We start from the raw sequence: 17,914 nt of genomic DNA on the forward strand, positions 1-17,914 counted from the left end.
CTATATGATTTCTTTAAATTTAAATAGCCACATAAGTATCTACTGATAATGGAACAAATCGGTAGCATATACATGCAATCTTTAATTACCTTTGTTTCATTCCCCTCAACATGCTGTAAAATCCAACTTAACCACGTATAGTCTGTTGAGAAGGCCAATTGGTCTTGGCCTCAAGTCTACTATGCAAAAGATGCACAAATAGTAACCAACAATATTTTACCTCTTCTCTTTCTTTTGCCTTCTCAGATGAATTATGGTCTACAACATTTTCATCACAATCTACAGCTGTACACTGCATTATTTCTTCAGGCTCTTTCATAAATAAGGGCTTATCTTCTTGCTGAATCCATTCCTGATAAACCTTTACCACTTTCCTCATGGCAGCGGCTTCACATATTGGCAACAGAAATGCCTGGGAGTAGAAACAGAAACAAACAAAAGCTCAGTTACATTACTTGAAATCAAGTTGGAACTAAACTATGTGGCTTCAAGCTATAATTAGAATTGAACAGTTTTAAGTACAAATTGTACTTATAAAGTCAAGAAGCAGCAAGATAAGTACTAAACTAGTGCTCCGTAATGGCCAGGTTCTAAGGCATAAGAGAAAAAACAAACAAACAAACAAACATACAAACTTACAACCACTGTAGGTTCTGAACAAGTAAATTATTCCTGAACCTAAATGTTAGCTCACTTTCTTTATCTGAAATGTGAAAGTGTGTACACAGGCAATGGAGAAAAAGTTTTAACAAAAAAACTTGTCAACAAAGTAAATTGAAAAGTTCACTGCCAAAGAGACAGATATGAGAATCTGTACAGGCAGTGCCCAGAACTGCTGAAATTAAAGCGCAAACACTCATCAAAAGCATGCAAAAGAAGTGAGGAGAAGTTTCTACTACAGCACCTTTGATTCAGAGGACTTGGAAGAGTTCTAAATGACAAAATTTCAAGTGTCATACGTTACTGGTAGGCATATATCTTATTTTTATCTAGATGAGATTCAAAACAGTAGCCTTAAACAGTAGCTTGACTCCCTGAAAAGATTTCAAAATTATTATTTTTAAAAATAATGCATTTGAGTCAGTGTGACGGCCAATTTCTGCCCTCTTCAGCAGGTTTTATGTACCTGCTGTACTGGAAACAAGTAGTCAGAGATCAGGAACTTTTAACATTAGTCAGGTTTCAACGAACTATAAATGCATTTACCAAAGACCACGATGACCTAACTGTATTAAAAAAAAAAAAAAGGAAAAAAGAAGAAAAAGAACAGATAAACTACATTAACACATAGTTTTATGGAGCCCATGGTGTGAATGTTGAAAACTCACTGACTCCTGTAAGTAGTGCCCACTTGACACAAACAATATGCTCTCTCCAGAAATGGATGTGTCATCTGAGTATCAAACTAAAAAGTGCGAAGAAAAAGAAGAAACCCATTAAAATGAAGTGTGAAGAAAAAAAACTGAAAGGGCTGTAAATAGATGTATCAATAATTTCGAATCTACATTCAATGCCTCAGGCTCTGTCAACCCGAGTGGCAGTCTAAATTTGGTAACTCTGCTATCTCCTTCAGTAATGCGTCCAAGTTCTTCAACACACAGGATGTGGTTAAGCTTCTGATGGATAAGTTTCAGTGGGTATGTTTCTGACATTCACCGCATTCAAAAATAACCCTTTCATCCAGAAATATTGGAGGTTTTGCATGTTTAGTTTTATGTTGTTTAAAGCAATTAGCATCTTGCACTTCAACTGAAAGTTAGCAGATTTTTCTTTAATTTTATTCAGAAAAACCTCTTCACCTTTTGTCCTATTCTCGAGGGCATACAGAAAATCTACTTGGTTCCATTTTTCTGCTTTGAGCTCAAAGCTAAGTATCTCTGTATTATAGGAAAGACTCAGTATTCTGGCATATGTTCTTAGTTTAAATTTGTTTAGTAAAGTTTACATCTGAAAAACACTATTTTGAGTACATTTAGCTAACACTTGTGGTTGCAGTAAAGTCAAAAGCAGAATGCTACCTTCTGTAGCCATCTGTCTCACTCTCCTGATGAATGCTGTCAAGGTAAGGGCATTTGACTGCTCCTAAAACAGCTCTTGAACAGCTGCAGACTCCTACAGCAGGTTTATTTTTACTTTTGGTTATGAGCTCTAATAGCTATGGGGTTGATGCATGAAAAGATCAAACGTTGTTGTCTATAGGGAATTGTAAAGTCCAAGTTAAATGCTCTAAAGCTGGTTAGTAAAGAAATAGAATTAGAAAAATCAGGAATTGGAGATATTCTGATTAAAAGGGAATATTTTCTAATGCTTTAATTTTAAAGGCAAGATGACAAAAAATGAACTCTCACATAATGTTCTGGTTAGCAAATACACTTGAAAAAACTCTGACATGGTATATAGTATAATAGTAAATATTCTTGCGTTCTAAAGCAGGTTCTTTACCTGTCGAAAAATCTCAGTTAGAAAATTAACATTACTTCTTTTAGAAGAAAAGACTTTGCGGACAATTTCAATATCAGTTAAATGTTCTTCATCAATACTGCAGAGGCTGGAAGAACTTGGTTCTCTCTCTGTTAGAGTGCTTGTATTAGAATGAGATTGTTCTGGCTCTGCATTTCTGTCCTGCTTATCAGTGCTGTCATTTTTGCTGTCTTCCCTTGAAGCCATGCTAGCAGCTGCTCTCTGAAACAAAAATTAAAGAGAATTTCCATAACACATTTTAGCAATACAATTTGAACATAAAATTTAAATTACATAGAAGAATTACAAAAAAGACAAGATTCACCGTATTTCAAAGATTTTTACCTCTACTTGATTAAAACCCAAATGTTTAGAAAATTTATTTATTTTTTTAAAGTACAGCAAATCCTTCAAAACTGAATTCATATGCAGAAAAATTGTTTAGAAATTCCTTTTTCCAATTCTTCATCAGTTATAATTATCAGAGGGCTACATGCTGCTGAGAATACAATCAAGACAAACACATGAAAAAAGAAAACCTTGCGTATTTGATTTTACCTGTATATTCTTTGGCACATTTTCACCTTCCATCCCAGGAATATGAGGTCCTGCATGAGGTTTTGGCTCAAGCCAGAAAGACACCAACCACCGAATGACAATAACACGAGCCTTAATAAAAGGTTCCTTTGTGCAATATATTGCCTCATTGGTTTCAGCATCTTTCTTAACCATTACGTAGTGTGGCTTTGGTCTCATCTGTGGTATATCTGTAAGGAAGTGCAACATTTTAAAATACATGCAGAGAGAAAACTGCGTGTAAGAAATCTGAAAACCATAACCAATACATGGTGAACGTTCAGAGATTCTGTTTTTTAATATTTGCTGTTGTATGCATTATCCCAAAATTTGCCTAAATGGCTATGATACAGATAATCCCAAAGCAACAATTTATCTGCGACTCATTTTACAGACATTGAAGAACCGTTGTAAATCACATCCTAATACCAAACCTAGTGGGAAAACAGATGCAGTTCAGAAGCAATGCATTACATTTTCTAATGCAGCCCTAGGAATCTCTGTCTGCAGCAACCCATAGTTAAGCCACATAGAGATAAGGGTCATCAGTTGTTTACTGACATGGATGCTAACATCTAATCGTGCCTATAAGGCGATAGCTTTAATTCCAACTGTATTTTAAAAGCAGCTGCGATAAGAAAAGACTCTTTTGGCTCTGAAATAGGTGAAAGATGAGTAATAGGACAGTGAAAAATTCTTCTCCAAGGCCACTTAAGTCTCACAGCTTCATCTAATGCCACACTTGCACCAGGCAATTTTGGTGGATTTTGCAGCCAGAGCAAGAGCACATACAACTTCACGTGATTCAGCTAAAACACAATTCTAACAGTACTAATTCCTATCCTAGATTTCAAGAAACACAATGAACAATGCCCAGTAGGATGACAATCCAGTTCTGAAGGAACTGGAGTTATTTGGGGTTTATAACCTACAATTTACTTTTCTCCATCCCATATTCTACACAATGGTTCTGAATAGCGTACACCTTCTGGTTTTCTACTCTAGAAGTGACAAAGATACTGACGGTACCAGTGATATTCCTGCATCTAATACAGAAAAAAACACAGAGTGGCAGTTCTTGAAAACCCAACTTGGAAGACATCTGCAGTAAAAGTGTTACAAAAACACAGAGTGGGGAAAGGAGAATAGTTGTTTGATTTTTATTTTTATTTTTAAATGGTGCATAACCTACATTTCTGCAAGCACATGCATCAACATCCCAGTGAAACTCCTGGCATGTATCAGCTACCTCAATACTGCAAAAGCCATTTCTGGATTTTGCAGCCCGATACAGAGTATAGAACATTGCTGTGATTATCATCAGTGTGCCAACTTTATTCCTGGTTCTTCAGTGTAGAAGGGCAAGTATGTGCCAACTTTATTCCTGGTTCTTCAGTGTAGAAGGGCAAGTATGAGATCTGCTCCAATACAAGGATCTGATGAAAGTCTGTCCGAGGACTGAAGATGCCATGTGCAGTCAGAACGTACCCTACTGCTGGCATTTCAGTATCACAGCTTTTATCTGGGGATACCATGCAACCTTCCCCTCCCTCACAAAAGCAAACAACAAAAACACAAAACAGAAGGCATAATGGTCCTGTTCAGATATGGAGAGAGACCGATTGTGCAGAGCAGTATTTCACCACTGTCTCAACTTTTCTACTGTATGCAGCTAAGTAGTGAGGTATGTTCCATGGTTTTACAATCTTTGAGTAGGCCAGAAGGCAGTTCAAAAATAATTATGCTTGAAATCAAAGAAGACGCAAAGTAGTCACACTGTATAATATAAAGTTGTTTCCCGACTGTATCTTCCTAATGCCAGGTCAACAGTTGAGTTTTTTGTGTTGTTTGAGGGGGATCCAGCACAATTTCTGCTGGGTTATGGTGTTACAATTCAAAAGGAGCAAATCTGGACAGCAGCAAAGAAATAATTGCCTAGACAGTAGCTGATTGTTTTATGACAGGCATATACAGTTCAAGGTGTCTGAAGTGAACACAGCCTACTTGCCACCGTGCTGTAAAGGTTTCCCTGTTAACATCACACACACACATCACAACAGCTAGCACCAGTGTAGAGGATATCCAGGCTGGTATATCTCAGTGTCATTTCAACACACACATACGAAAGGAGTGACAGTCTCATTCTGGTGCTGCTAACAGATGACTGTTTCCAGAACACACTTTAAAATAACATCAACTGCTTCTAATGGAAACATCATTTTAAGAGAAAAAAAGCAGAAAAACTATGTGACTCTTGCATACCAACCACGTTAAATTAAGTTACAAACTCACAGAATACTTTTAAATGGTTTACAAAGGTTTTATTTAATACAAACAACAACAAAAAAAAAAACCTGTACATTGTTTTCATTCTGTGGAAGACAGCAGCTTAGGAAAAATATTTAAAAAAATTAACATCTTACACAGCAGCATAAATAACAGCACAGTAAATAAAAATGAAGTGCCTGGTAGTGCAGTAAAAAAGATGCAAAAACCAGTTCTCTCTGGTGTCTATTAGCATTCAGTAGGGTGTGAAGGCTGCAATACTGGCTTTGCAGTAACAGCACCTGGACAGTATTTTCAAAAGGACAACCAGGAGACATGCAGTAAACATGTCCTTGCAGTACACTGTCTCCTTCTGTAGTTTCATGGTATCTTCTCAGAACATCCTCTCTATACACATTTTCTATCAACTGTATTATGTGCTGCAGCTGCTTCTCAAATCTATCTTCCTTCAATTGTTTCTTGTATTTGCACATTTCTGTGAAGGCTCTAGGTGAGGACACTGACCTAAAAACAAAGTAAAACAGAAGTTTACTAGATTGACTCAAATAACACAAGAGAAAAATATTTCCTTCCCCCAATTTTCCATTTTTCCATTCTGCCCTGCCCCGCCAGGGAACTTTGGAAGACATACTCAGGGCAGAGAATGAAAAAGCTAGGAAAAAAACAGAGTTGTAACAGTGGACACTTGCAGTTTTGACCATGCTTACTTTGTAAGTCAATAACAAGCTTAACAGAGCCAGATGGCAGCCTACTTTTTTTGTTTACCTGTAAATGAAGGAGCTCTTCCAAATAACTTAGAAATGGAACAAATATGTACATTACAATGATGGAAGTTAGAATTCCCCTGAAGTCTAACTATTGTAACCATAGCTCTTACTAAAGTTTCCAAAGAACATATTACTGAGTCTAAATATATGCTAAAAGACAATCAAAACAAAACAAATCCATACTCCTGTACTGTACTGCTCTTCTAAGCCTGTGAGATTCATGAAGGAGGCATACTGTTAGCTTCCTGTAACTGGAATGTCCATTACTGTAACTGATACGTGTATCTGTAAAGCTGCCTTAACAACAACAAAAAATCTGCATCCAATATGCCATCTCCAGCAAAGCCCCTGTATTAATGCTTGCTTAGTAAAACTACTGTTCTAATACGTCTCGTGACTTTTCCTAAATTAAGTATTAGGTGAGTAGCATGAAAAAATTTGGTTTTCAAAAGCATGCTCTGTGTCAAGATTTGCACTGCTTTCTGCCTGAAAGAGCTATCAATTTTGTTCATAACAGGCAGATACAGGACTGTTTTCAAATAGGGTGGGGGAGAGGCATGCCAAAGAAGAATTTCAGAAAGGAGAAAATCCTATCCCACTTACCAATGTTTCTGTTGCCTTCATTACTGTTCTTTTCCCCCAGATCCTCAGAATTGCCTCTGACTTTGCACAGTTTAAGGTACTGACAGTAGTTTTGGAGATCTGAGCCCATTTCTTCTTCTTCCCCATTGTCCAAAACAGTAGAAGCTTCTTGTTTATGGTTCACAGAAAGAAAGGACTACAGTAGCACTTCTGTGGAAGATTCCATCAAGACCTCCACGGAAAGAAATTGTTTCCACATATGTTGTTCCACGACCTCAAGTAGAAGTAGGTTTGCTTTCCCAGCATTGCTATCATTCTACTTGTATCCATTTCAACACAAACTCTTCAGTATCTTCACACAACTTTTCTTCTACAGTTATACATAACTGCATTTATATTGTTTCTTCTCCCTTAGATGAGAAGGTCCACTGTGTGGCTTTCCCAGGAGAACACCCAGCCCAGGTTTCTGAAATGCTCATCTCTGCAGAAGGCCATAATCCAAATACATGTACATGGACTGGCAGAAAGACAGACCTTTTCAACATGCTTCTAACAGCTTGATTTTAGAAGTTGGAATTGTGGCTGAAGAGATTGCTATTAATCCTTACGAGACACTGCATCAATATGCAAGAAGAACAGTGAGGTATCCAGATTATTCAGGCAGCTGAAAGCCTGAGCTGATGATATTGTTTCACAAACAAAAGTCTTCAATTCTGTTGGCTTACAAGAATTTGTGCATGGGTGCACACAAATGTGAGACAGCAAAATCAGGATATACAAACAACATCCTAGTTTAAAATGGGCTAAAATCCTCTAAACAAAACTAGTTAGGTTTGCTTAGCAAACACCTAGAATTGCGTCTTGATATGGAAAGACGCATTTTAGCATGATCAGCTTAAAGATGGTGTTAAAACCTCACTTCTTCCTCCTACTGCAAGCTCTTGACATAAGACAGTTGATACAAAAATGTAACCAACTCTGCCCTGACTGAAGATTGGAGCAAGCATTGTATGATCCAAACACTGTGATTCTGTACAGTTAAAGCCAACATCTCCCAAAGAACAACACACTAAACTTCTTATCTCAACAAAATTCTCTTCTGAGCATAACTTGCATCAACAACAGAGACCACATTAAAGAACCATTTTACAACATTTAATTTACTTGATTCAGGTTTATACAGTAAGATTGACTCAAACTAATGAAGTGTTCAGGTGCCTCCACAAATAGAGAATTGAGAACCACAAAACTGAAACCATAACATGTTCTTTCATATGGAACACTTTCGGAGAATATTCTTTACAGGCAATGTCACAATCAAAAAACTGCTTTGCCATACCGTGTGTTAGAGGAAATGTAATGATTTTATCAGTTATGTTAACACTTACCAAGTATAGGGTTATATAAGCTGGTCTCCTTACAGATGTTTGGGAAAATAGAAGGCAAGTAGTATTTCTTAAAATTTGAGAACAAAAATGAAAATCCCTTTTCCTGGTTTTCCTTGTTCTTCCATTCTAAACTCTTAACCTTGAAAGCAAAAGAAGAAAACAACTGTTGGATAAAGTAAACATCTAGAAGTAGAAGAGAAAGATGACTGATGAAATTGGTTCTGATTTATTTCTTATGGAACAATTTCTTATTTATTTTTATGGAACAATATCATATATATTTTAATAAACACTTTTAAAAAGGGTAGAGCAGAAATTAGCTGGTAAATTTCAATGAAACAAAGACTGTTTCCATTGAAAAGGAACTGTAACACAACAAATATTGAAACGAACAAATGCATCTACTTTTATGGTCATATTAGGTAAGTCAGGAAGTAAAGTCAAACTAATAAAAACAGTTTTAATAAAACCAAACAATATTTCAAAGTATTCATAAGAAAAGGACAATTACCCATGCTACTCTGAACATTTGTTTTGACAATTTGTTTTAACACATTTTGACTTAACAATTGTCCTTGTATTCCTTACAATAGGTATTTGTATTCATCTCTGTTCAACATGAAACAACCCTATTTGTCAATTGCAATCAGAAGATTCAACTTTAAAGTTGAATTATATAGATCTGCTTTTGGGTTATGAGTGCTAAGCCCTCGTCATTACAAAATGTTTTCCTATTGAAAAGCATAAGTTCTCAATAATAAACTCAATATCCAGTTTCTGTTTTTGTCCTGGAGAATGCATCTGCCTGCAGAGTTGTGTAAAGTCTACTACAAATAAATTAAAGGAAGCTTTCAGAAAAGCACCTTCCCCAAACACACCCTATTCCCTCCTCCAAGTCCACAGTTTTATTAATGATATATTTTCATGACAATAAGCCTGGAACACACATACATACACACACCCCAAAGAAGTCAACAGACTAACACGTAAAAACTAGTAACCCGAAGTCCTTTTAGCAGCATTAACACCAAAAAGGTAACTATTAACCTTGAAATTTTCAGTGCTTCTAAAAAAAATTAGCAAAAGATGCTAGCATTCACACAGCAAATAAGTTCTGTGACACTTGTCCGAACAACATCTAAATTTAGATAAACTGCTATCAATTTACTAGAGAGAGGACAGTTGTCTTCAAGAATGTAAGAGGGTAATTTTAGTCAAAGTTAACAGTCATCGTTAAGCTACAGACCACAAGTATGATGGCCTCTATTCAAACTGGGAGATGCTGGAAGCAACTAAATGAGGCTGCTAATTATTCCAGCACTGCAAGTTCACAGAGGAAGACAGATAAACAGAAGTCATGAAATGTTATATTCTATTTTGACAGCATCTGTGCCACTATCCAGCCACTTTAGCATAACCTATAAAAGCATGAAGAAGAACTTATAGATACCTCTCCCATTGGGTTCTGCTGTACAAGTCTGACCCAAAGGGTCAGTGCCCTGGTACACCTACAGACTGTCATACAGCCAAGCTGTTTGCTGAGCATAACAGCAGAGCAGGCTTTGAAGCGGTGTGCTAACTGGCCAGAAAATTAATTATATCCTAATAGCTTAGCCAAACAGCTTTCGTTAGAAGCTCCTGACATGCCCTGTCTTAGGCATCTGAAATACTGACGGAGATCATGGGAGTGTTAAAGTACAAAGGGAAAGACACAGTGCGAGGTAATAAGAGACACTCGAGTTTCTTGCTGTGGACTAGGTACTTACTCAAGTCTTCATTTTCTGTCCACAGTTTAGTTCTACCTTCTAGGTAGCTTGGGACATGTAAGATCTTATTACCTAGTTTTCACAAAGCAATGCCACTCAATGAGTATAATCTCATCAGTGCAGTTACTTTCAAGCAGAGCTTAAGTCATAAGCTTTGTCAGATCTGAAGCATTCCAAATATTTATTGCTTCCCACTACTTCTGTCTGTAAAAGGTTCACTTGCTCAGCTGTACCAGTAATCCCAACCTCTGTGTAGTGTACTGTATTATAAACCTGTACACCTAGGTTTATAAATCTCCTAGAACTAAAGCCCCAGAAAGTACTGTTAAGATAGCTACAAGTTACTGATCGATTATCACAAGATCTGGGCAGTAAATACCTTGTTGGTCAGCAAAAGACACAATCGCTTTCTGGAAAGCCATAACCTCCATATCATGCTCTCAACACACCCTAGAGTATTTCTAATAACTAGAACTTTCCAGTAACTAAGAGTTTCCATTAGAGAATGGAGAAGCTGTACATAAAATCTCATGTAACAGCATCAGTTCTGGAAAGAGATAGAGGAAAAGTATGATGCTGAGCACAGACACACTGTCTGTCCCAGTTTTACAGATCACTGTGTCTGACAACCTATTTACATTTGGTTTTTCCAGCTAGCCTGAGTATAAGCCTAGGAAAGAGGCCAGCAAAAGTTTGCTCGGACTTGTTAAAACACCCTTATCACACAAATCCAGTACTTTCAGTTAGAAGTTTCCCCTTTTTTTTTCTCCAGTTTGAAAAGCAAAATCCCTGACCATCAAGAAGCCTACGCAATAAGGAAGGGCCTAGTTGATCCTTTCACTGCTTGAAGACAACATGGTGAGAAGACAGAAATGCAAAGAGCTGGAATCTGCATTTCTTGCAATGACTGACAAGCATGTTCTTTTTCCATCCCTGCGGCAATCTGATGCAGGACCCTGTGGTGAAAGGCCAGTTCACAAGCCAACTAAGGATTTTCTAAGAGACTTGGATTTTTTATGAAGGACTTGGTCCTGTGGGGTGGGATGTTTAAACCGTTTTTAAATATACTTGCCGTATATGGAGTGCTAGCAGCAAATTTTTGCCTTGTAATGAACAAACAGATATTAGTTATTTCATATTTATTTGTTTGAAAACATAGAACATACCTGAATTACAATGTATTTCAAAAGCGCTTCTAAGAAATAGCTTGTTAAATCTTCTTGTCCTTTATCGCCTGATTGTGGAGGAACAAGTGGAGTGATCTCCTCTATAGTCACTTGAGCTATTAAAAAAAAAGATCAGGTCTACATTTATGCCGTTTCTTTCCATACATAAATATCTACCAAGTAACCAAAGTACAAATGTACAGACACACCTACAGGCAAAACAAACCACTCACACATTAATGAAATTTAATAAGTTTGAGCTAAAGTAAGAAACTAGTTCTGTACTGGTTTATATCTAAAAATACAGAAGATAAATTCTCCCTATGCAGGAATCTACCTGCTAAAACCAAATTTTTCCAAAAGGCGTTATCAATTTATTATTTGCATAAATGCCAGAAGAGAGAGTAATGTTTGTATTTTACAAAAGCTAAACCTTTTTATCTTTCATTATTTTCTTTATTCAGCAATTCATCAGTTAATTTGCATAAAGTTTTAGCTTTATACTTCCTTTGTGTCTGAAGTGAAGCTAGATAAGTATTTCACTCTTGATCCTGCAGTTCCATATTTGCATTACACCCTTTGTACTCTGCAATTCTATGCTGCCTACATCCTGTTTAAATTTGTTCCTCCTTTCCCACTGTGGAGACATACACATGATAACTCCAAAACAGGGCTTAATCCAGCAAATTTTTACAAAAATCTGTAGAGCTGAAATTCAGCAGCTAGCATCAGCTTTCTTTCAATAAACTTAATTAGCAATGAAGGAGACACTGTTTGCTTCTATAAGCAAAGCTTGCATCAGCTCTAATGCACTGGGTGGAACCAATGGAAAAATGCAACAGCGTCTTCTACTCAGAAGAAAGAGTTGTTAGCTTCTTATTTGCATTTGTGTGAATGCACAGTTTGCACTTGATAACCGAATTCCAATTCATCAATAAGCCTGAAATCCTAATAACAGGTACATGTATCGAGTTCAGAAGCAAGGTTCCCCAAAGCTACAAGTGTCTGACACTGCTAGAGTGAACAAAGGAAAAATTGTCTTAAAAAAAAAAAAAAATAAAAATACTCTGATTACTCAATATTGATCGCTCAATTATATTGGCATTAAAAAAAGTGTAACAAGCTTATCTCAGAATGCTGACACCTTTCCAATGATGTAGGCCTTTCTGACCTCATGTTTTGCAATTTAAAAAGGTGACATTTTGGGGGAAAACTCCTTCAGAGCCATAAGAATATTGCAGATTTAATTGCCTGGTCATACACAGACACAGTGGGAAGATCAACTGTTTGGTTTCACACGTTGCCCTAACAACTGCTTATTGTCTTGAAAGCCATAGCAGAAACTGTTTTTTTCTAACCCCGTAGAATAAAGCCAAAGCAAGTGTAACGGTTCAGCATAAGCAGAACATGCCTATGAAAGTTTTCAGTAGATGCAACATCTGCTTGTAATTCTTAAAAAAAATAAATGAAATCGGTCAATTTATTTTCACCCACCATGTGCTGAGCTACCATTGCCACATGTTTAAAGAAAAGCCAGCAACAACAAAAAAGGACAGTGTTAATATTCAGTAAGACCTCAAACTATCAAGAAACAGATTAATAGATCCATAATCTTCCTGGCTACAAACACTGCTTCAACTTTCCTGCTCTGTGCTGAGAATTCAATTATATGAAGAACTGAGTAATGTTATCAAATTACTTACTTTCTTGAACATTAAGAGGAGGGTTAATAAGATTATCTAGTGTTCGGGGACCATATTCGGATTGTGGTGATGAAAATCCAGGAATTAAGCAAGAAAACATCCATAATTGTTCTCTACTACAGTTATTTTGAAGTGCTTGCAGCCACAGTAGAAAGAGACGTACGCCCTCTCGACGTATCTTAAAAAAGAAAATGGAACAATTTAGCTTGGCCCAAAACATTTTGACATGTCCTGGAAGCAGAAGAAGAAAGGGAAGGGTAGAAAATTTGAGCGTAGACAGACAGTATGGCCACCAGCAGAGTCAAGCTAGCACATTTGCAAGTCCTTGATAAAAATGCAAGGACAACCCTGGCATCTTGGCACTGCTGTTTGTCCCACAGAATCTTTCATAGGGCTTTCCCTGAAAGAAGAGGAAGAAAACCAACATGCATCTAGACATTTGTTCGAATACAGTAGTGCGAGACGCCATCTGAATTTTTCAGAAAATCCAAATCCCTCATAAGATTTTTAAATATGTTTGTGAATTAAAACAGCAAAATGAGCTTTTTTTTTTTCCCCCAGCAGGACTCCTTCTACCCTTTTTCATTCCTTCTTCAAGGAAGGTGATGGAGTCCTGGAGCAGTCTACTCCTGATTCTCACACTGGAAAATTTCAGCACCAACCAAGCCTGCAGATGGTTTACAGAGAAGTGGCACAGTCGTTTGTTGCTATACCAAAACTACATGGGCAACTTTTGTCTCATGGTCAACTGTTGTTACACTACCCATTAGTCTCTTTCACCTAGATAATCTTCCACTTTTAAGACAATCTCAGCTCCAAAAACCAGTTTCTTTGCCCCAACAACGAATGATAAAGGCTTACTTCTGCTGTAGTACAAAATCTTTCAACCACTTGCACAAATTCTTAAATTGGCTACTCTATACAAGCACATTACTACTGTGAGTAGTTCTACTGAAGTAAGGATAATGATTAAAAGTCATTACTTCATGACACACAAGTCATGACCTCACTCCTATGATTTTACCATAAAATTCACCCTTATATTCTTACTTGTATTTTTAAACATTTTAGACAAAATTAATCAGTATATAACTTTTTCAAATACCTTTAATGAATTTCCAGTATGAAGAAGCTTCTTTAAAATCAATCCTGAAAAAAAAAAACCAACAAAATTTTGTTGTTGTTCTTTGTCAAGCAATATGTCAGAGTTCTCGGTCAGACTTGATAGTATCTTTTAAACAAGTCCTTGGCAATCTCCAGTTTAATCTTGGTGAACTTTTTATCTTCAGGCAATTCTTTCAATGCCAGAAGAAAAAAAAAAAAAGATCACCTTTCATACTTCCCTTATAACCCATAACATCTTTCCCAAAAGATTTTTTGGGAGGTACACATTAAACATGAATGGGTAACTAATATTATACTCATCAATGTTCTTTCTCAACAGCCCAACTTTCTTTGTACCTAGAAGAGCATCTTACTACACTGTTGATTTTTGTTGTTGTTTCATTCCACACATACACACCCTGCCTCTTTTTTTCCCTCCCCCCTTATCTTGCTACTCTTTCAAGACTTAAATCCGTGTTAGGGCACTTAAAGGTTTATTAGAAAAGTAGTGCAAACTAAGAAAAGAGTAGTGTGAAACAGCTACTAATAAAAAACAAAATTAAAAAAAGGAAAAAAGAAAATTAACTTACCAATACTGTGAAATTGCCATCTCTGATGAATCCTTTCTGGAAGGAGTTGCAAAATTTTCTACAAAAAAAAAAAAAACCACAACACAACAAAATGGAACCTGCAGACCTATGTTACAGATATCATAGGCCAAGAAGCACTCTTACAAAGGCCACAGATCAGAAGCTGAAGGGTTATTTTAGAAAGTTTCCGCACTGCTGTCTTTAGAAGCATTACTGTCCTTTCAAGATAATTCCCTTCCTAAAGTTAAGAAGCCCAAAGGCTCTGATAGACTATTCAGCAAGTCCTGTAGACTTCAGATGTTACTGCAGTTTATCTGGCTTCACTGCCTCTGCTGGATATTACTTCTTGCAGCATAGGGAGCAGAAATTCCCCATTCACAACAGGCTCTATTAGGCTAACATCACCTTCACAGTGGCTTAAGCAAGGATGTTCAGCTGCGAACTTGTCTCTGTGGCACTGGCAAACAGTTGCTTCACTCTTGTCAACAGCAAGGTAAAGAGCTTCAGCAAAATAACGATGGACAGAGGTGGGGCAATAATAATCTTAACACCTCTGCAGCCAGATTAGTGGAATACCATCTTTCAAATAGTAAGAAATAGAACAGAGACAAAGGCAGTTCAAAAATCTATTACACAGCACTTAAATATTTACGTCCGAAGCATGAACAGTTTGTAAACAAACTGATTTCCCAAAGGGATTAGTAGCCCTGTCCCTCTAAAGCCTGTGCAATTGCTCCCAAAGCACAGGTCACCTAATACGCTTTTATGCAGGATCCAGGGAACAAATAAACTAGCTCTCTTCAGGTTCGCTCTCCTTTTAACAGCTAACCCCACAGTTTTAAGCACCAACGTACATTACTCAAAAAAAAAAAAAAAAAAAAAAAAAAGCCTCTTGAATCTGTGTTCAACACTGCAATGAGCATTCAGCAGCTTTCAATGATCATAATCAAATTCATGATCAGAAACCTCAATCAAAAAATGACATTAAGTTATTTCTAAATTATGATCTCTGATCTGAAATGGTCTGATTTTATTGAGTTAGAATCTAAACCATCTTAATTAAGTCAGGCTATGCTTTTGGTAAGGATATTGTGAAGTGTTATTTTCAAATCATAAAACATTCCAAGAATAAAAGGAACCTATAAAAACTTCCTCTGCAACAGCGATCTAATTATGAGAACAAGCTCAGGGACAACAAGCAATCAAAAAACAAAGATCAAGAGTAATTAGAGATCATTTTTATAAGAATTTCGAAGTGTATGATATATGGAGAGTGGGAGAGGAACACCACCACAAAAACAAACTTGGGAACTATCCACAAATGTAGAAAACATGTTTCTTCCTTTAAGACACCTTCCTGAAACAGCGCAAGTCAAATTCTTTTTCTTTTTACATTAACCACATAGATTCAACACTAAGCAAAAGGGAATGCAGTTAAGCATAAAGCATATTTCTATGTGACTGCAGTATAGCTATACTGTTACATTCAACAGGACTAAATTCTAAGTCAAAAAAAGTCAGGAATATTCAAATTATCTTACCTCAAAAATAAAAAGAATAGAATCTAATTCTTCTCTCTGAGACTTGTGACCTAGATGCAATTAAAAATAAATAGAAGATACCAAAACAAGATTTAAGGAACACTGAAAGAGATCGTTAAATATATAAAACAAAGACATTCATTTCTACAATGTAAGAATTACTTTGTATTCATTCTGCAAATACAAAGCATAAGTATATTTTGATTTGTTATGATTTAAAACATGTACAGTTTATATAACTTTTTATTATAGCATCAGCAGCTAGCAGAGATTAAGTTAGCTTTGCTTTGCAAGATAGCGTGTTTCTGTAATTCTGCAGACCACCAGAAGCCTAATATCTTAATAATCTTCCTTTTGCAAAACTGAAAACAGCGAGAGAATGAACTCTCCTTCCTCAATCCAGTGTGCATCTTTAGTTGCTCTGCCTTTATTTGCCATGTTAGTGTTTAAACATATTTCTGCATACCTAATGCAATTTGTGATCACAGAAGTGCAAAGACATAAAAAAGCGTTCTAGTTGAAATACCCACCTTTTTGTTTAAGACCTACTTCAATAGTCACAAAGTTTTCAAAGAACACATAATATATATGCGAGAAATGTACGTCAAAAAACTGTTTGAGATCAATTGATTCCGCATTGTCTGAAAAATAGAACAGAAGATCATTTTCATTCTTCTTCAGTCACCCACAATATACTTTTATCCAATAGTAATAATAGGAGATATTTAAAACAAAAAGTAATTAATATTGCTAAAGAAGTCCTTGAAGTTTTCATTCTTTTAAACAGAAGCCAAATGAAATGAAAAATATGGCATGCCATAAGTGCCTTGCAAACTTCAAAACGGGGAACAGCATCTTGCATGACTGTAACACCTGCAAACCCCTGTGATGAACCAGAATTCCATCAAGACTAGCACTGTACTTATGAACACTCATGTGGAAATCCTCAAAGAAATACAGTCATTTATCTAGATTAATTTAAAACCCACATTCCAACTAATTCTTTCATACCAATACACTCACTGAACCACACTCCCTGCTCTGATATTTAACTGTGAAAAACTAGAAAAACTAGGTGGTAGAAGAACTGCAGGGAAACACATGGGAACAGGGAGGCAGTTTAAATATTTTAAACAGTATTTACAGTGCTGCCAATTCAATTCTATCACAAATCTTGCCACAACATTTTCTAATACACATTCAATTTCTGCAGTATCCCGGCATTCTTGCACTGTCTTTCACAGTCAGCGTGGTGGACCCGGCGTGCTCTTGGAGAAGATAGTGCTATATTAAAAACTAAGATCAACTCTTCAAGCAAGGTGTCTTAGCTAGCACTAAACTGCAGTCAAGGTAGGTAAGCGTGTTCCCAACCATCTACAGGATTACCAGACCTCCAGTGTTGCAGATCTCTTGCAGACCGTTCACAGATCAGCAGCTGAACCGCTAATAGTTTAGAGTCTGCAGTACTACAGGACAACAAAAAACATTCCCTCTTTAAACAAAACGGCCCATGATTTGCAGGAGGTCAGGGCAAGGAACTTTTAATCACAACAGTTCTTAATTTCTGGAGATTCCTAAACTCTTTAGGAAACAAACTAAAGGCTTGCCTAGATAACCAGCTCAACAGTGAATCTTCATTATCTGTATCACCATCACTGCAGTGACACTTTCACATGTATAACTGGTGCTATGAAAAAGCCCCATGTCTTTACAGAGCTCTGCTCTACAGGAATTTCAGAGGACACTCCATTTTAGTTTGTAATTATCTATTTAATACCACGTGGTGTCAGTTACCTCAAAAAAGAGATAAAGAAGCACTGCTAGACCTAGACCTACAGTATTACCACCGACAGCTGATTAGCACTGAAAGCACACCTCCAGAACAGCCACAGCTCAGAAGAGTAGGGTGCAAGTCAAAAGGTCCTTAACTTTGCAGCTTTTCTAGCAAATGAAATTCACTCTTTTCTTCCTAAAATCCCAAACAA

General features: G+C 36.7%; 1 protein-coding gene across 7 annotated transcripts in view; it reads right to left on the minus strand.

The window, feature by feature from the left end:
• RALGAPA1 (Ral GTPase activating protein catalytic subunit alpha 1) overlaps positions 1-17,914 on the minus strand; it is a 128,076-nt gene that overhangs the window by 100,334 nt on the left and 9,828 nt on the right. For all 7 annotated transcript variants that reach the window (XM_082762552.1, XM_082762548.1, XM_082762551.1 and 4 more), the window contains exons 2-11: positions 16,460-16,570; positions 15,930-15,979; positions 14,389-14,446; positions 13,800-13,843; positions 12,695-12,872; positions 10,992-11,107; positions 8,060-8,198; positions 3,019-3,227; positions 2,443-2,682; positions 221-412 (exon numbers count right to left, since the gene is read on the minus strand). In XM_082762552.1, coding sequence (XP_082618678.1) covers positions 221-412; positions 2,443-2,682; positions 3,019-3,227; positions 8,060-8,198; positions 10,992-11,107; positions 12,695-12,872; positions 13,800-13,843; positions 14,389-14,446; positions 15,930-15,979; positions 16,460-16,570 — 1,337 coding nt within the window. The remainder of the gene's footprint in view (positions 1-220; positions 413-2,442; positions 2,683-3,018; positions 3,228-8,059; positions 8,199-10,991; positions 11,108-12,694; positions 12,873-13,799; positions 13,844-14,388; positions 14,447-15,929; positions 15,980-16,459; positions 16,571-17,914) is intronic.

This window comes from Aythya marila (assembly GCF_965140915.1).
Source record: "Aythya marila genome assembly, chromosome: 5".
NCBI lineage: Eukaryota > Metazoa > Chordata > Aves > Anseriformes > Anatidae > Aythya > Aythya marila.